Genomic DNA, 23,641 nt, shown 5'->3' on the forward strand with positions numbered 1-23,641 from the left:
ACTTCTTTCTTAATTAAAAAATATTTGAACCTAATAATAGAGAAATCTATTAAAATATGAATAAAACATTGCAAGGAACAAGTTTACCAAGCAGTTAGCAAATGATTGTCAGTAAACATTCCTTACGAATTACTAGTACTCTTCCATGTCATGGGATTAGGACAGTTCTCCTGTATCTCCTTTCATAAGAGTCTTTTATTTTCCTTTGTCATCAAGTTGCTGCTTCACATTAGCACTTAGCAAGAGCACAGATTTTCAATGGGATGTCTACTTACAGTTCTTGATTGCAGTATCTTGATGGCTAAGGTGACGGCTAAGTTCCTTCCATGGTCTTTCACAGCCCTTGCCATGGTTTATAATTAATTTACATACAATTTATTTATCTACTTCCCAACAGACATGTAAGCCTCTAAGGAAAGGGGCTTTATCTGTCTTAGTTGCTGTTACATGTCTAACACTGGGGAGAATATCTGGCCTGGTAGGTGCTCAACAGAAAAGGAGATGCTCCTACTTATCCAGAAGTAGAGCCAAAAGAAGCGTATTCCCTCATCTGGAGGGCCTTTATTTTAGAGACATAGCTTAGGCGATAGAAATCAACATGTTAGTGCTCTAAATACATGAACTATAATGCTAGCCAGCAACGATGATTTCACACCTGCATTCATAGTAATATTAGAAGGACTTCTAGTCCCATAATAATTCTCAAAATTTTCTTCTTGTATCAAGTACATTTACTACGACTCATACTAATAGTATACTTCTAGGCCTGATTGAACTTACCATGTCTGCGTTAGAGTTCAATACTAGAGCTACAAGAGTCAAAGTATTAAATCTTAACTACTATGAAATAAAGAAAAACTTCCATTCAAAGTAAATCCATTTGTGGGGGCCATCAGGCAAGAAAAAAGAAATAACAGGCATCCAGACTGGAAAGGAAGAAGTAACTTACCTTGATTTGCAATGACATGATGTTGCATATAGACATACCATAGGAAATTTAAAAAAAATACTAGAAATAATAAATTCACCAAGGTTGCAAGATACAAAATCAATATACAAAAATCAATTGTATTTCTATACACTAGCAATGAACAAATCAAAATAAAATTAAAAAAAAATTCCATTCACCATAGCATAAAAAATAATACTTAGAAATAAAAGATGGCAATATTTTCCAAACTGACCTACAGATTCAGTGCAATCCCTACCCAAATCCCAGCTGCTTTTTTCACAGAAATTGACAAGCTGATCCTCAAATTCATGTGGAAATGCAAGGGACCCATCAGGGTAAAAACAATGAAGAAAAGGAAAAGCAAAGTAGAAGGATTCACATTTCTTGATTTCAAAGCTTACTACAGAGTTACAGTAATTAAGACAGTGTGGTATTGGCATAGGAATAGATATATAGATCAATGGAATAGAATTGAGACCAGAAAAACAACTCTTACATGCATGGTCTGTTCAATGGAGGAAAAAATAGTCATTTCAAAAAATGGTTCTGGGACAACTGGATACTCCTCATGCAAAAAAAGAAAAAAAAAAGGTGGACCCATCCCCTCACACCTTATATGAAAAATTAGATCAAAATAGATTATAGAACTAAACTTAAAAGCTAAAGTTATAAAACTCTTAGAAGAAAACATAGGAATAAATCTTTGTGCCCTTGGATTAGGCAATTGTTTCTCAGCTACAATGCCAAGTGCACAAGCAACATAAGAAAAAGAGATAATCTGGACTTTATCAAAATTAAAACTTTTGTGCTTCAAAGGACATCATAAAGAAATGCATAGAAAACCCACAGAATAAAAGAAAATATCTGCACATCATATATCTGATAAGGGACTTTTATCTAAAATAAATATAAAGAACTCCTACAACTGTACAATAAAAAGACAACCCAATTTAAAAATAGGCACAGGATTTGAATATGCATTTCTCCAAAAGAGATATGCAAATGGCTAATGAGCACATGAGAAGATGCTTAACATCATTAGTCACGAGGGAACTGCACATCAAAATCACAGTGAGATACCACTGCACACCCACTAGAAAGGCCTTAATGTAAAAAGTAGACAAGAAGCATTGATTAGGACATGGAGACACTGGAACCCTCACACACTCCTAGTTGAAATGTAAAATGGTGCAGTCACTTTGGAGAAAGTTCAGCATTTCCTCAAAAGTTAGACACAGAATTCCATACGACTTAGAAATTCTACGCCTATATTCTACTCAATATACTCAAGAATATTGAAAACATATACCCATGTGAAAACTTGCACACAAATGATCATAACAGCATCATTCATAACTGCCAAAAAGTAGACACAACCCAGATGTCCATCAACTGATAAATGAATAAACAAACATGACATATCCATACCATGGGTTCAGGTATAAAAAGGAATGAAGTGCTGCAACATGAATGAACCTTGAAAACAGTATGCTAAATGAAAGAGGTCAGACACAAAAGGCCACATATTATACGATCCCATTTATACGAAATGTCCAGAACAGGCGAATACATAGAGACAAAAAACAAATTAGTTGTTACCAAGAGTTTGGGAGGAGGAGTAATTGGGAGTAACTGCTACTGGGTATAGGGCTTCTTTTGGGATGATGAAAATGATCTAAAATTAGATAGTGGTGATGTCTGCACAAATCTGTGAATATACTAAAAACCAGTGAATTGTACACTTTAATAGGATGAGTTCTATGTTGTGTGAATTCAATCTCAATAAAGTAGTTATTTTTAAAAAGTCATGCTATGGGTCTCTGGGATCTGGGGAAAAATCCCTTTGTGAGTTAGTAAGCATACAGCACCCTATCTTATTTATAGATAATTTTCATAGATTCTTAGCTGCAAATACCAAGTGGAGAAAATGCTGGTGTCTAAAAGGTGCTTATGGAAGAACACTCCATTCTCATTGAAAATTTGCTTTGAAATGAGGCAGACTGCCTTATGGCTTCAATTATTTTATGTCCTATTAAACTAAGATGATCACATTAATAAATGTGAGCCATAGATGGTAACGATCATATGGCTTGTCAGAGATACAACTTTTTTTTTTTTTTTTTTTTTTTTTGAGACAGGGTCTTGCCTGTCATCCAGGCTAGAGTGCAGTGGTGTGATCATGGCTCAGTGCAGCCTTGAACTTCTGGGCTCAAAAATTCCTCTCACCTCAGCCTTCCAAGTAGCTGGGACTATAGGTGCACACCACTATGCCCAGCTAATTTCCTTTCTTTCTTTTTATTTTTTTGTAGAGAAGAAGTATCACTTTGTTGCCCAGGCTGGTCTCCAACTTGGGCTCCAGCGATCCTCCTGCCTTAGCTGCCCGAAGTGCTGGGATTACAGGTGTGAGCCACCACACTTGGCTGAGATACAACATTTTATTTGTCTGAGTTTTGATACTGAGGAAAACTTCTCTGCACATATGGGAAACAAGGCTTTTATACCTTTATCCCCTCATCACAGATAAAGTTCCTTCCCCTTCTTCATCCCTTTGAAATGATTGCTCTGAGTCAGTCTCCTTAACTGTAAAATGGAATGATAATTTCTTATAGTGTTCCTGTGAGGAAGAAGAGATATACCAGGCTTGTACTTTGTAATCTACAGTGAGTAGTTATAGAAAACGTCTCCTGAAATAATCCAAATGGTTTCTGGGAACTGTCTTATCAGAAAAGCCTCTTAAATGAAGATAACAGGTGAGAGTAAGTCCCTGGCTCTTCCTCCAAGCTTTGGTGTCTTTCTTCCTTTTATTATTTCCTGGTATTGTCAGAGAGAACTATTTTTTAGGTAGTGCACTGTGTTGAGTAAATCAAGTTCATTTGTGCCTGAAGTTTCCAAGCTTATCTTTGTGCATTGGTTCTACTTCTACAGAAAAAATAAGAAGTTTGAAAATCATTAACTTTTGGATATACTGGATGACAGACTCTAACAGAAGGTAAGTGACCAAGAAATTAGAGGGGTAACTAAGTGAAATGCTTCTCAAAGACTGGCTTTGTTTCTGTTTTTGGCAGCCCAATATTGGCTGCTGTCAAGTGAAGCAGTACTATAGAATAAATCCATAGGCTAGTATACTAGCTACATTCAAATTCATTAGCACAACCAAAGGAAAAAAAATACAATTAGTTAGAGCAAGAATGTTTGCTTGTTTTAAGAAAAGTTTTCAACAGTGAAAAACATGGAAAAAATTACTGACAACTTTCATCCTAAATCACCATAAAGCAAATACATTTTCACTAGATTAAGTGATTTACTATTTTCTCATACACACACACACAAACACACACACACACACACACACATACAAACACACGTGCACACATGCATGTGACAGAAAAAGAGGAACACATTTCAGTTCTATCTTTAGATGTTTCTTGAGAGAGGCTATCAGTTTTACAAGACTTAACCCAAGTTTATGCGGCAGGGTGGATATAGTAATATATCCCATATAGCAATCTAACCCATGTTTATGCTGCAGAGCAGGCTGGAAATAGTTCTAGAGTCAGAATCTAGGTTCAAGTTGTCCCTCCTCAATTAACTAGCTCTTGTCCTTGAAAAAACTGCATAACTATGCTAAAGTTTCATAAGTTTCCTCATTTGAAAATGATGTGCAAATAATGGCAGTCCTTATCTCGCAGGGTTGCTGTGAGGAGTAAGTGAAATACTTCATGGAAAAGGGCTTGGTACATTGACTGGCACATGATAAATGTTCACAAAATATTAGCTACTTCTATTTTGCTGATGATAATTATGAATATATCTACTACCTGCGCCAGCTAACAATTAAGCCACTCTAACTCGCTTAGAACATAATTGAACCAAAGCTTTACAATGCAACACCCACAGAATATTTAGGACATAAAACATAAAGAAAATCTTCAATGTTTAAACAAATGGAATATACACGTCATGTATTCTGCATGGCCTCATTTGTTCTCTAGTTTCTAAGTGTAGCTTATAGGGGAATTGAAGGAAGAAAAGTACCAATACCAGAAGGAAAAAATCAATTTGATGGATATGAATATAGCCACCAAACTAGCCAAGGGATTTATTCGATGACACTGCTTTACTGTTAACCTTCACTCATATCATTTATTATTTGGGGAACTGCTGCAGAGAGACCAGAAAGTGAACAGAATAATGATGTTTTTACAGCTCCTAATGTAGATTGTTATTGAAAATCTGTCAATTTTACTGGCAAGCTTTTGGCTCAAAAATCAGATCGTCATTTATAATTTGCAGGCAGTGATAACTAAAAATTATGGGAAGTAACTAGGAAATAAAAAAATAACTGTTAAGATGAAAATTACATAATTATCTTTCTCATTAAAAACATGAGGTTTTCTATTATCCTCGGGATGTGCAGTGGACTCTTTAACAGCTGCTGTTACTGAACTAAAACACATCAGAATAGGAAAGAAAATACATTACTGATCACTCAAATGATGAAAAATAGATACTGCTAAGAACGTGTGTGGAACAGAACGGAACACAGCAGGACATATTGCCGGTATCTATAAACCACATGGAACCACTTACAGACGCTTCAGGGATTGAGCTCAGCCTTTCCCCTGAGATTTCTTTCAGGGAGATTTTATTTAGCGAAGCTGGCACTTGCTGGGCTGGTAGGTCCTTCGCTTTGATTAGGGGGTCTGGAGTTTTCTGAGAGGATCCACAACTTCTTCCAGTTGGAGAAAGGCATGGTGTAGGCAACAAACTCATTTGAAAGTCATTTCTATCTGTTTGCTTCGCCGAGGAATCCTGGCTTTCTGTGGCTCCTGCTTCTGTGTAGGTGCTCTTTATATATTCCTTACTTGTCCACCTTGCAGCTTTCCCCAGCAGGCTCTCTAAAGTTAACTGAGTTAATCCTGAAGGACCAGTTGTTGGGCCTGGAGAACCCTGGATACTGTGGTTACCCTACATTGGGGAACAAAATGAAAATTATTTTGAGCAGAAATTTGTGGTGAGTACAAGTTCTTCATAAATTCATATTTTCTATGAATAAAGCAAAAGCACATATATGTAGATTTTACTTTAATCTGTAAAGAAAAATATGAGTAACTAAAACTAGCAATGCAAATAGGTATAAACCATTTGCTAAAATGTCCTGTGATATAGTACTTGGTCTGGGTAAGGCATACTTTTTACTTATGAATAACAAGAGAACATTTAAGAAGTAGTTACTAATATTCATTCCAAAGAATGTCTAAAAGAAGAGAATCCATAGCAAGTCATCTAAAACATCTAAGAATCATATACTTTGACTTTCTGATAAGTTAACTCCATGGAAAAAGAAATAACTAGAACTGATGGTATTTAGCCTACTTAAGCAGAGAAATGGTACTCTATTAATACATGCAAGTGGGTCTAGGGAAGCATTTTTACCTTACTGTAGGGCAGTTTTGTTTTTCAAGAGCAATAGATAATAGAACACGTTTTATAAAGTATTTTTCCTATACGAAAATTTTAGTCTTTTCTAGAAAGTGTATTATTGCCACAAAATGTAAACCTCATTAAGCATAAATACTTGGAAAGCTGAAAATAAAAGCTACAATAATTTTCCAAGTCCACAGTTCTGTGATTATCCATAGAAATGCAAACGTTAAATTTTTTTTTTTTTTTTTTGAGACAGAGTCTCGCTCTGTCACCCAGGCTGGAGTGCAGTGTCACAATCTCTGCTAACTGCAACCTCAGCCTCCCAGGTTCAAGCAATTCTCTGCCTCAGCATCCCAAGTAGCTGGGATTACAGGCATGCATCACCACACCCAGTTAATTTTTGCATTTTAGTAGAGACGGGGTTTCACCACCTCAGCCAGGCTGGTCTTGAATGTGACCTCATGATCCACCCACCTCAGCCTCCCAAGATGCTGGGATGACAGGCATGAGCCACCATGCCCAGTCAAAAGTTTAAATTTTTAAATCCAATAAAGGAAGACTTACAAACATGAAATCAAAGGCAATGAAAGTAGATAACGAAAATGAGAAACATAGTGCTATTTCAATAGGTAGATTTTTCTGTTATAAAATAATACATTTAAACTGCGTGATCACTGCATGTACCTGTCATGGTAGATTCTTCCAATTTGACTTATCTATTTAAATATATATAATAAACAAATGTAAAATGATAAACTTAGAATAGAGAAAAAACTAAAAGCAGAGTACATTTTGAAGACATTATTTGGTGTCTGACAATGCGTATCTTAACATTCAGTTTCAGTAAGCTATTCCTTCGCCCTTCAGAACCCAGCATCTAGTTATTTATAAAGGTTGGAATTTTAAAAACAAATATTTGGGTGACTGATTGGACTGTTCAGTTTCTTCCTGAATGTTTTACCATCATATACACTCAACATAATGATTGCAATCTAAATAAAATCTTCCTTTCAGAAGTGAAGCAAGGGCAAAGGTGAGAGAGTCTGCTCCAGGTTGGGCATGGTACAAGGGAGAGATCTACAAAAGCTTTTAATTAGAAGGGATCTATCTTATCTATCATTGTTCTGTCTTCCTTTCTTCCTTATCATGGGCCAAGTACATCTAGGCCCTGCAGACGCCAGGACTGCAATGTTAGACAAGAACATAATCCCTGGCATTCAGGGACTATATTCTGAAGGCAAAACAGAGGTCATTGTGTGAAGCAGGGGAATGTCACAATGACACAAAACAGAAGGCAGGGGTACATGTTTTTGGATACATGTTTGTGGAGTGTCTGGGTTGGTTTGTAGAGACAGTAGGACTGGAGGCCATCAGTAAGACTACTGTATTGTTGTTAGTAGGATGGTTGAAATGCCTGAATTAAGGCAATGGCAGTGATGATAGAGAAGCTGGACTGGTTTGAGAGTTCAAGACAATATGTCAAAGGCAGAGTATGTCATACTGAGTAATTCTTGCAGTCTCTTACATAAAGTATGAGACCTCTAACCCCTACCCTGTTATAATTTTTTCTTCTTGTGAAATGTAGTTGAGATGGGCAGACAGCTGTGCTCTCAAGCAAGGTCCAAGGGGACTTCAAAAAGCTCACAGAAAAATAAAATTAAGGGAGAAAATAAAAATATGAACTTTATTTCTTAACATAAGCTGCATCAAGGTCAAGACACTTTGTAAGCCATGATGCCAGCCATTTAGTCCATCCTGAAGAAACTGAGGGTCCTGGGAATATAACCACATCAATGTAGTCTTTTTTTTTTTTTTTTTACATTATTAACTGAAAAAACAAAACAAAACAAAATGGGTGCTCTTATTATAAAATAAAATGAAGTCATCAGAAGGAGCCAAATCAGGATTATAAGGTAGATACTAATTATTTCCCAACAAAACTCTTGCAAAATTGAACTTTTTTGACAAGAGGAGTGAGCAGGAGCATTGTCGTTGTGGAGAAAGACTGTGGGGAAGCTTTTGTGCGTGTTTTTCAGCTAAAGTTTTCGCTAACCTTCTGAAAACACTCTTATAATAAGCACATGTTCCTGTTCTTTCATCCTTCAGAAGGTCAACAAGTGAAATGCCTTGAGCATCCCCAAAACATTGCCATGACCTTTGTTCTTGACTGGTCCAGTTGTGCTTTGACTGGGCCACTCACACCTCTTGGTAGCCATTGCTCTGACTGTGCTTTGCCTTCAGGATCATAGTGGTAAAGCCTGGTTTCTTTTCCTGTTACAATTCTTCAAGGAAATGCTTTAGGATCTTGATCCCACCTGTTTAAAACTTCCATTGAAAGCTCTGCTCTTGTCTGCAGGTGATCTGGGCACAATGGTTTTGGCACCCATTGAGTGGGTTGCTTAACTTTAATTTTTCAGTCAGAGTTATGTAAGCTGAATCAGTTGAGATGTCAGTGGCATTGACTATTGTTTCTGCTGTTAGTCTTTGGTCCCTTTCAATTAGGGCATGTCTAAAATTATTTTTTTCCTCACAAATTTATGTGGATGACCTGCCATTGAGGGCTTCATATTCAACATTGTTTCACCCCTTCTTAAAGTAAGTTTGTAAACTGCTGATTTATTTGGAGGCATTGTCCCTGTAAGCTTTTTGTAAAGTAACAATGATTTTACCATGTTTCCATCCAAGCTTCACCATAAATTTGATGTTGGTTCTTGCTTCAATTTTAGCAGAATTCATATTGCTCTGATAGAGGCTATTTTTTCAAATTAATGTCTTATCCTTCCTTAGTGCTTCAAACTAGATTCTGTTCAAACATGTCATAGTTAGTACAAGTTTATTTTGGTACGATTTTTTTTTTTTTTTGAAATCCATGTATAGTTTTTTCACAGTAGGCTTTTTCCATGAACTTTTTGAAGTCCCCTTGTACACTTGGGTCTTAAAATCTCTTCTAAGAGGTTTCACATTCCCACTGTTGGTGGAGAACGCAATGTTCCTTAAAGAGAACTTTTAGATTCCTGAAAGTAGAACTACCATTTGGTCCAGCAATCTGACTACTGAGTATCTACCAGAAGGAAAAATAAGTACTTATATGAAAAAGATACTTGCACGTGCATGTTTATAGCATCACAAGTCACATCTGCAAAAATGTGTAACCAGCCCAAAAGCTCATCAATAAACAAGTGGATAAAGAAAATGTGATACACACACACACACACACACACACACACACACACACACACACACATCACAGATACCATGGGATACTACTCAGCCATAAAAAGGAACAACATAATGGCATTTGCAGAAACTTGCATGGAATTGGAGACCATTATTCTAAGTGAAGTAACTCAGGAATGAAAAACCAAACATTGTATGTTCTCATTCATAAGTAAGAGCTAAGCTATGAGGACTCAAAGCCATAAGAATAATACAATGGACTCTGAGGACTCAGGGGAAGGGTGGGAAGAGCGTGAGGGATAAAAGACTACATGTTGGGTACAATGTACACTATTCGGGTGATAGGTGCACTAAAATCTTAGAAGTCACCAATAAATAACTTATTCATGTAATCAAATACTACCTGTTCCCCCAAAACCTATTGAAATAAAGAAAAAAAAGAACGACTATAGAAAAAAAAACCTTCAAAATAAAGTAGGTATTTTCCTGTTAAAAAATATAATACTGAAATATCTAAAGAAGAAAATTAATCAATAATACTAAAAAAAAACCTCCTAAGAAATGGTTTACCTACAGTACACTAAGGACGAGAACCGCATTGTTAAGGATCTTTTATAAACATTTCTTCTTGGTACTCATCCTGGGCATACATTTTCTTTGTCTATGCTAGCTTCATCTTCACACACATATACAAACACACACACACACACACACACACACACACACACACACACACAGTCTACACTAGCTTCATCTTCACACACACACACACACACACACACACACACACACACACGCACATACATTTATAACTGATGGAGAAACTTATCTTTCAGAGTTCCAGAGAGGGTATAAGAAAAGATGGTGATTGGTTGCCAATCTTGGGCCTTTACTTTGTGGCCCAAGTGAAAAAATAAGACTGGCGAGAATATTTCTGCACTTGTAACTGTCCCTGCATGGCCTCAGCTGCAGACACTTGGTCAACCCTTTCTGCTATAAGCCACGTACAGAGTGAGCCTGTCCTTCCCTACCAGTCTGGGCACCCTAGGATGTTCATATGGTTGAAGAACTCTGCCTTCAGGCAGAAAACTTGAAACACTGTCAGAGCTACCTGAAAAAATGGCCAGTGATCTAATCACTAGGTAATAGAGTGGTGACTCTTGCAATTTTTTTTCATAAAGAATAAAAGTTTAGTCTTGTCTGGAGAAGAAGGTAAACAAAAACTATGGTAAACATTCCCCAAGTCCTAGTTCTAAGATGGTATTGGTGGAACTAGCATAGATTTTTTTTTTTTTAATTTGGTCTGGAAGTGAGACAAGGCTAACTATTCTCTAATTAAAAAAAATTGCAGTTTAATTTCTTGTAATTGTTGCATACAATTGGCAGTGGGATTTCCGTGATCAAAAGATCCTCTACTTATTCATTTCCATCATTAAAAATGAAGACATGATATTTTGTATATAATATAGGTAGAAATTGGAAGTGTTTTCAGTATATATTAATTCAATAAATATTCATTAAGCTCCTACTCTGTGTGACGCATTTTCTAGACACTATACAAGACACACAGGTAAGAAGGACAGGGCTACTCCTTCAAGAGGTATAAAGTCTAACAGAGAAATGGCACCTAAAAAGTAATACCATCATAAGGTAGAAGATAGTAAATGTCATTTTAGAAATTTCAGATGTAGTATTTTGGGAATTTAGAGGCCTGCATGGAAAACTAGATGTTTGCCACGTTATTCAGAAAACACCTTAAAAATCAATGCATTTGGTAAGAAGTGTATTTTTCCACCTGCGGTGGGTCAGAGTACAGTCTTTTCTTTCTTCTAGCAGTTTACTCAGGTGTAAAGCATTTCTCTTTGCTTGGCATGAACAGTGATTATATACATAGAAATATTCATGAGTATGTACATGGACATTCATCTTACATTTTTCCTAAGATATACTCTGGTTTGGAGATCAGCCAAGAAGCAGATGGATTTAGCTGTGTACCCTGGTGAGCATTCTCCTGGTTGCACTGCATTTCCACAGTAATATATTTCCATGCTATTTTAAATATATGGAAAGAACAAATAACTGGAGAATCTGGACAGGGTACAAAGGCTTGTTTGCCTTGGTTGCCCTAGAATTACTAATTCTGGATTCAGATTCTGAAAGAGAAATTGGGATGAATGAGAAAGGCAAGATGATATAGGAGACTAAATCTGAGTAATGTTTTGATTTCCATTGGGTCCGCTTCTCATTTAGAGAAGAAATAAATAGAGAATTTAAAAGTATTTATTAGGAGTGAGTACACTGGCAAAACCCTGTTCCTCTCTTTGCATTGTTATAGGCAGAAGAAGAGGCATGCTTTTGCCTCTTTAATCAGGTAGAGATGATATTGATTGATTTCACATGTGTAATTCATTTGGGCTCAACACCTTCTGTGATGAACTTTTTTTCTATGTAACATATAAATTTGTAACATGCATGAGAAGTTAGTGTACCATGATGTGGTTTAAAAATAACCACTCATTTCCTTTTAGTTTATCATATAGCTACTGAAAACCTGTACAGCAATTGAATATAATTTGTCAGAGTAGCAAAGAAGTTGTCATGCCATTTTCACTTTCCAATCATCTGTTCCTCTGTTTCTCAGAAGAACAAATACAAAATGCTTTTGATTTAACTTAATATATATGTTTAAAGTCCCAAATCTCTTGAACCATTTGTCTTCTGGGCTCAGAAACATTTGTTTGTTAAATATTCAATCACGCCCCAGTGCCAGGAACATCAATAGAGTTTGCCTGATTAACTGTAGCACAGCATATGTACGCTGAAGATGAGAATGATTTCCCCAAGGAGCCAGCACTTCCTCTGCCGAACTACATTTCTTAAAAGGACATGCAGATGGGCATTTGGACAATAATTTCTGGCTGCACAAAATGGATTGCTCTTGCTGAGTTGTAATTTTAAAAAGATAATTTTAATGACTCTTGAGGGCCACCTACTTGGAGCAGATGGGACCCAGGCTCTTTGTACCACAAGTTTAATGTTGAGTGAATCAGAATAGAAGTCTATTTTAGCCTTTGTAAAAGTGGATGATCATATTTATTTATATTTCAATGGAGTTTTTAATTCAATCCACCATGAAAAATATCTTATATGACAGTCTTAAAAGTTCTGTAACAAAACACATCTGCAATATTCAAAATACACTTTTGATAGTAGTTTTGAATTTGTAATTGAGATTGAGTCAGCAGGAGTTCTTACTTTTGTCCATCACGTTAGTAACTAAATGTGTGGATTGACAGCACCTTTTAGTTGAACAATAGCACTAGCAAACAACAGAGCTAGTATAGGTGTACTTCTGTTGTCAACTAAAGAGCACAGTTGTTTGCACAAATTCCGCTAAAGATAGTCCTAACAGAATGAAAAAATTATTTCTTCTTTGATGATAACAAGACTGACAATTCAAATGTATCTTAAATGTTTTCATAAAAACCATCCCCAGGAAGTACTTGTGCTTCTACTTGAATTTTGTAGCAAATGATGAAAGTGATATAATTTCCTCTGGGTGACAAAGATAAGTGATAGCTTTGTCTTATAATACATTTTATGAATTTGTAAACAAATAAAAGAAAGATACCACAGTTTTAAACAAGTAACTAACCTGAAGCATGCCTGATACTAAAAAAAAGGTTTGGCCAAATTATTTTCATGTAAAAAAAAGGTTTGGTCAAATTATTTTCATGACATCTTTACCTGTAGCAAATGATACTTTAGAGACAAATCACAGCATAAGTTACAAGGACTGTGTGGGAAGGGCAAAATCATCATATGAATACTTGGGAAAATGAAAAGGCTCTTCTGATTTCTCAAGGCAAAATCTATTTTGCTATAGTTAGACTTCATTTTATATACATTTATGTGTATATATACATATGTTAATATACTTTAAGTTGTGGGGTGCATGTGCAGAACATGCAGGTTTGTTATATAGGTTTACATGTGCCATGGTGGTTTGCTGCACCCATCAACCTGCCATCTATATTAGGTATTTCTCCTAATGCTATCCCTCCCCTAGTCCCCTGACAGGCTCCAGTGTGTGATGTTCCCCTCCCTATGTCCATGTGTTCTCATTGTTCGGCTCCCACTTATGAGTGAGAACATGTGGTGTTTGGTTTTCTGTTATTGTGTTAGTTTGCTGAGAATTATGGTTTCCAGCTTCATCCATGTCCCTGCAAAGGACATTAACTCATATGTTTTTATGCCTGCATAGTATGCCACGGTAAATATGTGCCACATTTTCTTATTCAGTCTACCACTGACGGGCATTTGGATTTGTTCCAAATCTTTGCTATGGTGAACAATGCCACAATAAACATGTATGTGTATGTGTCTTTATAGTAGAATGATTTATAATCCTTTGGGTATATACCCAGTAATGGGATTGCTGGATCAAATGGTACTTCTAGTTCTAGATCCTCAAGTAACTGCCACACTGTCTTCCACAATAATTGAACTAATTTACACTCCCACCAACAGTGTAAAAGTGTTTCCGTTTCTCCACAACCTCTCCAGAATCTGTTGTTTCCTGATTTTTAATGATCACCATTATAACTGGCATGAGATGGTATCTCAATGTGGTTTTGATTTGCATTTCTCTAATGGCCAGTGATGATGAGCCTTTTTTCATGTTTGCTGGCCACACAGATATCTTCTTTTGAGAAGTGTCTGTTCATATCTTTTGCCCACTTTTTGATGTGGTGGTTTGTTTTTTTCTTGTAAATTTGTTTAAGTTCTTTGTAGATTCTGGATATTAGCCCTTTTTCAGATGGACAGATTACAAAAATTTTCTCCCATTCTGTAGGTTGCCTGTTCACTCTGATGAAAGATTTTTTTTTAAATTAGATCCCATTTTTCTATTTTGGCTTTTGTTGCCATTGCTTTTGATGTTTTAGTCATGAAATTTTTGCCCATCCTTATGTCCTGAATGGTATTGCCTAGGTTCTCTTCTAGGGTTTTCACAGTTTTAGGTCTTACATTTAAGTCTTTAATCCATTTTAATTTCCTTTGTGTAAGGAAGGGATCCAGTTTCTGCTTTCTGCATATGGCTAGCCAGTCTTCCCATCACCATTTATTAAATAGGGAATCCTTTCCCCATTTCTTGTTTTTGTCAGGCTTGTCAAAGTTTAGATAGTTGTAGATGTGTGGACTTGCCTCTGAGGCCTCTGTTCTGTTCCACTGGTCTATAGATCTGTTTTGGTACCAGTATCACGTGGTCTCTGTTACTGTATCCTTGGGGTATAGTTTGAAGTCAGGTAGCATGATCCCTCTAGCTTTGTTCTTTTTTGCTTAGAATTGTCTTGGCTATGCAGGCTCCTTTTTGTTCCATATGAAATTTAAAGTAGTTTTTCCAATTTTGTGAAGAAAGTCAATGGTAGCTTGAAGGGGATAGCATTGAATCTATAAATTACTTTGGGCAGTATGGCCATTTTCACAATATTGATTCTTCCTGTCCATGAGCATGGAATGTTTCTCCATTTGTTTGTGTCCTCTCTTATCTCTTTGAGCAGTGGTTTGTAGTTCTCCTTGAAGAGGTCCTTCATATCTCTTGCAAGTTGTATTTCTAGATATTTTATTCTCTTTGTTTCAATTGTGAATGGGAGTTCACTCATGATTTGGCTCTCTGTTTATCTGTTATTGGTGTATAGGAATGTTTGTGATTTTTACACATTGATTTTGTATCCTGAGACTTTCTTGAAATTGCTAATTAGCTTAAGGAGATTTGGGGCTGAGATGATAGAATTTTCTAAATATACAATCATGTCATCTGCAAATAGAGACAAGTTGACTTCCTCTTTTCCGAACTGAATACCTTTATTTCTTTTTCTTACCTGATTGTCCTAGCCAGGACTTCCAATACTATGTTGAATGGAAGTGGTGAGAGGGTATTCTTGTCCTGTGCCAGTTTTCAAAGGGAATGCTTCCAGTTTTTGCCCATTCAGTATGGTATTGGCTGTGGGTTTGTCATAAATAGCTCTTATTATTTTGAGATACATTTCATCAATACCTAAGTTTATTGAGAGTTTTTTTTTGCATGAAGGGCTGTTGAATTTTGTTGAAGGCCTTTTCTGCATCTATTGAGATAATCATGTGGTTTTTGTCATTGGTTCTGTTTATGTGATGGATTACATTGATTGATTTGCATATGTTGAACCAGATTTGCATCCCAGGGATGAAGCCAACTTAATCGTGTTGGATGTTTTTTTGATGTGCTGCTGGATTCCGTTTGCCAGTATTTTATTGAGGATTTTTAGCATTGATGTTCATCAGGGATATTGACCTGAAATTTTCTTTTTTTGTTATGTTTCTGCCGGGTTTTGGTATCAGGATGATGCTGGCCTCATAAAATGAGTTAGGGATGATTCTCTCTTTTTCTATTGTTTGGAATATTTTCACAAGGAATAGTACCAGCTCCTCTTTGTATATCTGGTAGAATTTGGTTGTGAATCCATCTGGTCCTGGATTTTTTTTTTTTTTTTTTTTTTGGTGGGTAGGCTATTAATTACTGCATCAATTTCAGAACTTGTTATTGGTCTATTCAGGGATTTGATTTCTTCCTGGTTTTGTCTTGGGAGGGTGTGGATGTCCAAATTTGACCATTTCTTCTAGATTTTCTAGTTTATTTGCGTAGAGGTGTTTATGCTCCTTTAGCTCAGAGGAGTTTGTTATTACCCACCTTCTGAAGCTTACCTCTGTCAATTCGTTAAAACCATTCTCTGTCCAGTTTTGTTCCCTTGCTGGTGAGGAGCCGTGATCCTTTGCTGGAGAAGACACATTCTGGTTTTTGGAATTTTCAGCCTTTTTGCACTGGTTTCTCCCCATCTTTGCAGATTTATCTGCCTTTGTTCTTTGATGTTGGTGACCTTTGGATGGGTATTCTGAGTGGAAGTCCTTTTTTTTGATGTTGATACTATTCCTTTCTGTTTGTTAGTTTTCCTTCTAACAGTCAGGCTCCTCTGCTGCAGACCTACGGGAGTTTGCTGGAGGTCCACTCCAGACCCTGTTTGCCTGAGTATCACTAGTGGAGGCTGCAGAACAGCAAAGATTGCTGCCTGCTCCTTCCTCTGGAAGCTTTGTCCCAGAGGGGCACCCGCCAGATGCCAGCCAGAAATCTCCTGTATGAGGTGCCTGTTGGCCCCTACTGGGAGGTGTCTCCCAGTCAGGATATACGGCGATCAGAGACCCACTTGAGGACGTAGTCTGTCCCTTATCAGAGCTCGAATTCTGTGCTGGGAGATCTGCTGCTCTCTTCAGAGCTGTCAGGCAGGGATGTTGAAGTCTGCTGACACTGTGCCCACAGTTGCCCCTTCCCCCAGGTGCTCTGTCCTAGGGAAATGAGGGTTTTATTTATAAGCCCCTGATTGGGGCACTGGCCTTTTTTTCAGAGATGCCCAGAGAGTAGGAATCTAGAGAGGTAGTCTGGCTGCAGTGGCTTTGTGGAGTTGAGGTGGGCTCCACCTACTTCGAACTTTCCATTGACTTTGTTTACACTGTGAGGTTAAAACCACCTACTCAAGCCTCAGCAATGGTGGACACCCCTCCTTCCACCAAGCTCAGTGTCCCAGGTAGACCTCAGACTGTTGTGCTGGCAGTGAGCATTTCAAGCCCGTGAATCTTAGCTTGCTGGGCTCCATTGGGGTGGAACTTGCCTAGCCAGACCACCTGGCTCCCTGGCTTCAGCCCCCTTTCCAGGGGAGTGAACAGTTGTGTCTTGTTGGCATTCCAGGTGCCACTGGGGTATGAAAAAAAAAAACAAAAAACAAAAAACTCCTGCAGCTAGCTTGGTGTCTGCCCAAACAGCTCCCTAGTTTTGTGCTTGAAACCCATGGCCCTGGTGGTAAAGGCACCAGAGGGAATCTCCTGGTCTGCCAGTTGCAAAGACCATGGGAATAGCATAGTATCTGGGCTGGAGTAAGCCATTCCTCCCGATACAGTCTCTCACAGCTTCCTGTGGCTAGAGGAGGGAAATTCCCTGACCTCTTGGGCTTCCTGCATGAGGCAATGCCCAGCCCTGCTTTGGCTTGCCCTCTTTGGACTGCATCCACTGTCCAACCACTCCACATGAGATGAACCGAGAACCTCAGTTGGAAATGGAGAAATCACCTGTCTTCTGCGTTGATCTCGCTGGGAGCTACAGACCAGAGCTGTTCCAATTCGGCCATTTTGCCAGCAAATCTGACTTCATGTTCTTTAACTGACAACACTTTAAAGATTTCTTGTAAAAACTACTATCTTCAACCAAATGCTTATCTGTAAGATTTTTATCATTTAGCAAAAATGGTGAAATATTAGATTGCAAATAGACAAGCATTTTGTAACCTTCTTTATCTTCTTATAACAAAGCAAAGCCAAGTCACAAGAACCAAGAGATCTGTGACTTTTTTAGAGAAAAGCTTCAATAGACAATAATAAAGTCATGTAGATGTGAACAGCCTAAAAAGATTACTCATACAGAATAAATATTAATTTGACTGGTAGGTATACAGAGTATGTTATGTTCTAATTCATAATACATAGGAATAAAAATGCAAGGCAATATATTAAAATAAACTCTTTCCATTTTTTTCCAACACATAAACTAAAATTTAAAAGTATCTAAAAACTACACAGAAGTATAAGAAGACCACTGTGGACTAAATATTCTTTCCTTATGTGTTCGTGTGTGCAAGAAAGCAGTTAAAAATTATTACTTGGCTGGGTGCTGTGGCTCACGCCTGTAATCCCAACACTTTGGGAGGCCGAGGTGGGGGGATCACAAAGTCAGGAGATCGAGACCATCCTGGCCAACATGATGAAACCCCGTCTCTATTAAAAATACAAAAATTAGCCAGGCATGGTGATGCATGCCTATAATCCTAGCTACTTGAGAGGCTGAGGCAGGAGAATCATTTCAACCAGGCAGTCAGAGGTTGCAGTGAGCTGAGATTGCACCACTGCACTCCAGCCTGGAACAGAGCGAGACTCCATCTAAAAAAAAAAAAATCATTACTCAAGTATGTAGGGGTGAGTGTTTTATAGCATAATCCAGCAACATATGCTATCAAAAATATATAATATAAAATAGCTTAACTACTGACTGCTAAAAAAAAGTCTTGAAAGTAACGACAGCAAGAAAGCTGGGAGGATGGACTAAAATGGTCCTTTTAATCTGTTGTTCATATATTTATTCTTTGCGGGCTTCCATAGAGTTAGATGGAGAGAAGATATGAAAGCCTTCTGGCTAATCTGAACACCATAGGTAGTCAGTCCACATAATTCATGTCCAAATACGAAGAATTTTGGGGGTCCAAATGTCCCAATTTGGACTGTTATACAAGACAAATTACTTGTCCTTGCAAATATCTGCTTCAATATGTGATACATAACCAGAATTCAGGGAAAATATGGTAGCATTTCTAGGTAAAAACCTGAAGTAGGGGAATAATAAAATATTAATATAAGGCTAATGATTTCAAGTTGCAAAACCAAGTGTATACACTAGAAGCCATGATGGGAATAATAACATAAAATATAAAATAGAGACAATAACAGTTGCATGCTTTTGTTTCTTTCAGATGTTGCAATAATATGAAAGACACTCTATTTTAATAGCTTTCCAAAAAATTCATTTTACATGGTAGTCTTGATTTTAAAGCTCATGAAATATTGTTTCTGTAGTACATTTTTCAAATAAGAACAACTTCAAAATTAATTGAGTACCAGAAATATTAGTATATAGGCTGCCTAGGGATAAAATATATAATAAAGCAAAGAGTAAGGTTAAGAGTATATGCAAAAAATTCATACTTTTGAGGCTCCAACACTAAGCTCTCAGCTGTGAATTAATGATTAGTAATTTCAATTACAAAGACAATGTGTCACTGAAAGCTAATTTTAATTAGCTTTTACTATTGTATGTGTACTTTTCTTCTATCCTAATAATATGATTTAATTTTGCCTAGTTTATATGTTACTGAATACATCTAATTTTCCTTTAAAAATACTCAGTGGCCTAACATCAAATAAAGTCTTTTAATTGCAAGTTATAAACTTCAAGCACAATAAGTAATATAATTGTTTTTCACTTGCCCACCATTATTTACAACTTGACATGTTTTCCTGAAGTATAATTATAAAGGTAAGGATATAACATTCTAAAATAATGCAATTAATAGTAAGGATGCCTTAATTAACTAAACTGATTTTTCTTCAAAGACTATATGTAAATAAACATTGTAAACATGTAGCCTAATTTCCCATTGATTTATACAATTAATAAATAAAAGAAGTTATCCTCCAGGAAAAGAAATGACCAAAAATACAATAGAAGAAAAAATCCAATTTTGTTACAAAGAGGTCATTGCACATTCTAAAACTTGTTTAAATATAGCCTACATTTTTGTTGGTCCTGTTTTTGTATCTTAGCTTGTATCTTGTTAGTTTCTGTAAAAACAAACCCTAAAGCTTGATAATGTGGCAAGCTTCTCCCCTCTCTCCGGCTGCCACTCTTAATAGGCTCCGACTAAAGGTTGGCCAGTGCTAGTGGCGGCAATGAGATGTTCTCACCACAGGCTCTAGCCATATGCGACTGGTCACCTTGATGGGCATGGCACAGTGACCAGATAGCCCTGCCAGTGAAAGCTTGGGTAATGCATGATAAATTTGTTTTCAATTTTATGTAGTTGGTAATAAATATACATCTGCATAATAAACGGTGAAGTATGTCAGAGACAGAGTAGCTACAACAAAAGAAAGCATTAAGTGATATCAAATTAAAATGTTCAGAGCTGCTATTCTTCATTTTCCCATGAAACTCTCTATTGTTTCTTCTAAAGGCTTAGCCTTTCTATAGATGGAAAAGGTAAGTCCTTCATGGGGTGTTATTTAAAGGGCAGTTACCCATAATACTTCCCTCACAGTTTTCCAGAGAATTACCATTTTCCATCTGCCATGAAACGCCCACTATTAGATTGATGCTTTTGGGGTGGTAAGAAAGATGGTGCTGTGCATGTGGGAAGGGGATGAGCCTATTCTATTCATAAAATGAAGTGAATTAGCCAGTTTATACCATGGAAGGATCATCCGTGGGATGAGGACACCATTAGGTGCTGAAGACATATGTCCATATTTTTATAGTTTTATGTTATTAAAGGTGAAAGGAACAAATGTGTTCAGCAGCAACACTTAAAATGCTAGCATCAAATGTACTATTATGTATAAAAGGATTTGAGTAGGTTTATGTTTGGTATGACTAATTGTTTCATCACACTCAGAAGCAAGAATATTATGAAAAAGGATCCTCCATGCACTTTGCTGAAGAAACTCATTAAAAGTTGGAAAAACCCATAATTACTACTTAAGCAAGCCCACTATATTCTCAGCGGCCTCTGAAGGTTGGTGCTATGGACTTAATCTGTGCCTCACTGTCCAAAAAGGGATTCTCAATTACTTACAGTTATAAAAACATTTTGTGGGCACATATAAAAAGGTTTTCTAGTTATTTCTACAATATCTATATAGAAATGCTTTGTACATTTTCAGTAACCCTAAAGCTGATTGTATTCTGCTTTTAGAATAATTTTTTCCAGAAAGCATGAATGACCATCATTATAAATAAAGCTGAAGAAATTCCACAAATAAATGCACTTCATATGGGGAAAATGTTATCAATGTACTAGGTTTTAAACAAATATTTCTAAACTATATTCAGTTTGATTTGACATATTTTTAAACTTTTTATGAATTTACTAATTTATAGGATATATTTGTATTCTAAATAATTCCAAACAGCTTCCTGTAAGGCAAGTCCCAGCACTAATCTATGACTCATTATCTCAACTTTAATTGGCACAACTCTTCAAATTCAGGGACCGTATGGAAAATAATGAGTCCTAATAGGTCTAAGGTGAAAAGATGGCAGGGGAGTAAGGAAGCCAGAAAACGATCAATTCAGAAAGCTTAGCAACACAATTTCCCCAGAGATCCAGAACAATGTGTTCTCAATGTTTTACTGGTCTTGCTATCATATCTCTAAACTGCATATCATTTTTCATTCTGTGAGACAAAGATTAAAGTGAAAAAACAGAAAGAAACCAAAAACTGGTTTCTATAATTAAAAATGAAATCGGCTGACTGTTAATTAAAAAAAAAAAAGACGGTAGTTTAAAGTTACCATAACAACCTAATGCAACTGTTGACTGACATGGCAATCTGTTGCATTTTTATAAATAGCAGTTGATTTTCCCTCTTTCATTTCAACTTGTTTTAGTGCTTATTGGAGCTAATGGAACAACTGTGCTTCAAGACTACTTCACTTATCAAGGAGTGTACCTTTTCACTGCTGTCACCACCGTAAAAATCATCCTCTGATTGGGCGTCTCTGCTTGTCACACTGTTATCCTCTTTTAGATCCAAAATAAATGAGAGCTCCTCTGGGGACATAGTCTGAGTCTTTCCATGAGGTGCCGATCGTGGTCTTGATGAAAAAGTGAAAATGTCCTTTGGAACACTCTGAGATTCCTCTGCCTGCTGGTCATGTTCACTGTCCTTGCTGGCTTCCAGACACAGATGTGACGGATTGGAGGAGTCATCATCCAGAAGTAGAGACTGTCTGCTAGATGCCAGATATGAAATGTGATCAGCATTTTCAGGAAAGATCCACTCATCTGATAGTTGGAAAAGATGACAAAAATTAGAGTAGTGCTCCATAAAAGTGTTATTTCAGGCAGGTAGTTAGGCTAAAATTTCTTGTTGTCAGAACAGATTTATCAAATAATGCAAAAGCCAAGGAAGGCAATTAATCCACCATCTTGTAACCTGCTAAACATTCTACCCATATATCAGTGCCTTTAGCTACGGGCAACTCATTTGCACTTCCTCTCCATATGAGTTAAAACACTGACCAGGAATTTTATAAGTCTGAAATAATTATCACCTGTCTTGCAGCAAGTTCTTTATAGGACAACCTTATTAATTTGACATTCCAGAGGGGGAAAGTCTTCCAAATTTAAAAGGAGTTGAGTTATTAATATCTCCTTTTAACTGCAGGAGGACAGACTACTTAACCAGCTTCTTTAAACAAAATATCTGATCTTTATTCAGATTACAAATCATGGAGGAGAGGAAACCATGAAAAGGTTGGCAGTCATTTCCTCTCCATTCCACTGATTCAAACAGAACAATTCACAGGCTAAACCGAGTAGACTTTTCAAGTAATAGTAAATACACAGACATATTTGCCAATCCGAGCAGTGGATTCTGCTAGGTGAAAAAGGCCTTTATGTTTAAGTTTATAAGAGAGAATGCTTTGATATGAAAAATCTTTTAGCATATAACTTTTTTCTTTAAAATACTGTACACTGCTACTGGGAAATATAGATTTTTATAAAAACTTTTAAAGACTTCAATCTTTTATACTACATTGAGATAGAGTTTATAGCTCTATGATCCTGACAAATCGAAAAGGACAGATCTTGATAGTGATATCATTAAAAGCATGCTTTCTTCTTTAGAATGACAGTAGGAAAAAGTTGAGCATTTTCTCAATGTAGTCTATTTTTCTTGAAGTTTGCTTTTTTTTTTTTTTTTTTTTTTAGTTTATTTCATTGGTAAATCCTGCAGAACCACAGTGCAGTCATGGTAATTTTACACCTGCTTCTTGAACTGTATTATATTTATGATCACAATAAAAGTAGCCAAAAGAGATTTGGAACCCTAAAGCCCATGTTGCAAAAGCAAAAGAACCCACAAAAATCTGTAATAAAATAACTTTGATGGTACAACTAAAACACAATTGTATCTATCTGTTTTGTAACTTAAGGCTACCATTACATAACATAGCTTGCCTGTAAAAAAGGTGATCAATGCATACTTTTTAGACAAAATCTACTAGGGACAAGGCTTCCATATACTGAGGGACATGAGTCTACAGGCATATGGCCAATGGCAGGCTGAGTGTAGTTCTTCTGCCCACCTTCACAGATGGGTGCAGGGGCATACGGTCCTGGGTCATTGTAGCTGTGGGCCAGTGAACTAAATTGATTCACTGGGCTCCCC

The 23,641-nt window shown here is 36.8% G+C and overlaps 1 protein-coding gene across 8 annotated transcripts in view; it reads right to left on the bottom strand.

Moving 5' to 3' along the window:
* Window positions 1-23,641, bottom strand: part of CUNH3orf67 (chromosome unknown C3orf67 homolog) — a 287,002-nt gene that overhangs the window by 87,632 nt on the left and 175,729 nt on the right. For all 8 annotated transcript variants that reach the window (XR_004272463.1, XM_032290323.1, XM_032290320.1 and 5 more), the window contains 2 exons: window positions 21,917-22,251; window positions 5,543-5,920 (listed from right to left, as the gene is read on the bottom strand). Coding sequence is in view for 7 of the 8 variants with exons in the window: in XM_032290323.1 (XP_032146214.1) it covers window positions 5,543-5,920; window positions 21,917-22,251 (713 nt within the window). In the remaining variant the exon portion in view is untranslated. The remainder of the gene's footprint in view (window positions 1-5,542; window positions 5,921-21,916; window positions 22,252-23,641) is intronic.

Source organism: Sapajus apella, unplaced genomic scaffold (genome assembly GCF_009761245.1).
Source record: "Sapajus apella isolate SASKATOON/1434 unplaced genomic scaffold, GSC_monkey_1.0 scaffold23, whole genome shotgun sequence".
Lineage (NCBI taxonomy): Eukaryota > Metazoa > Chordata > Mammalia > Primates > Cebidae > Sapajus > Sapajus apella.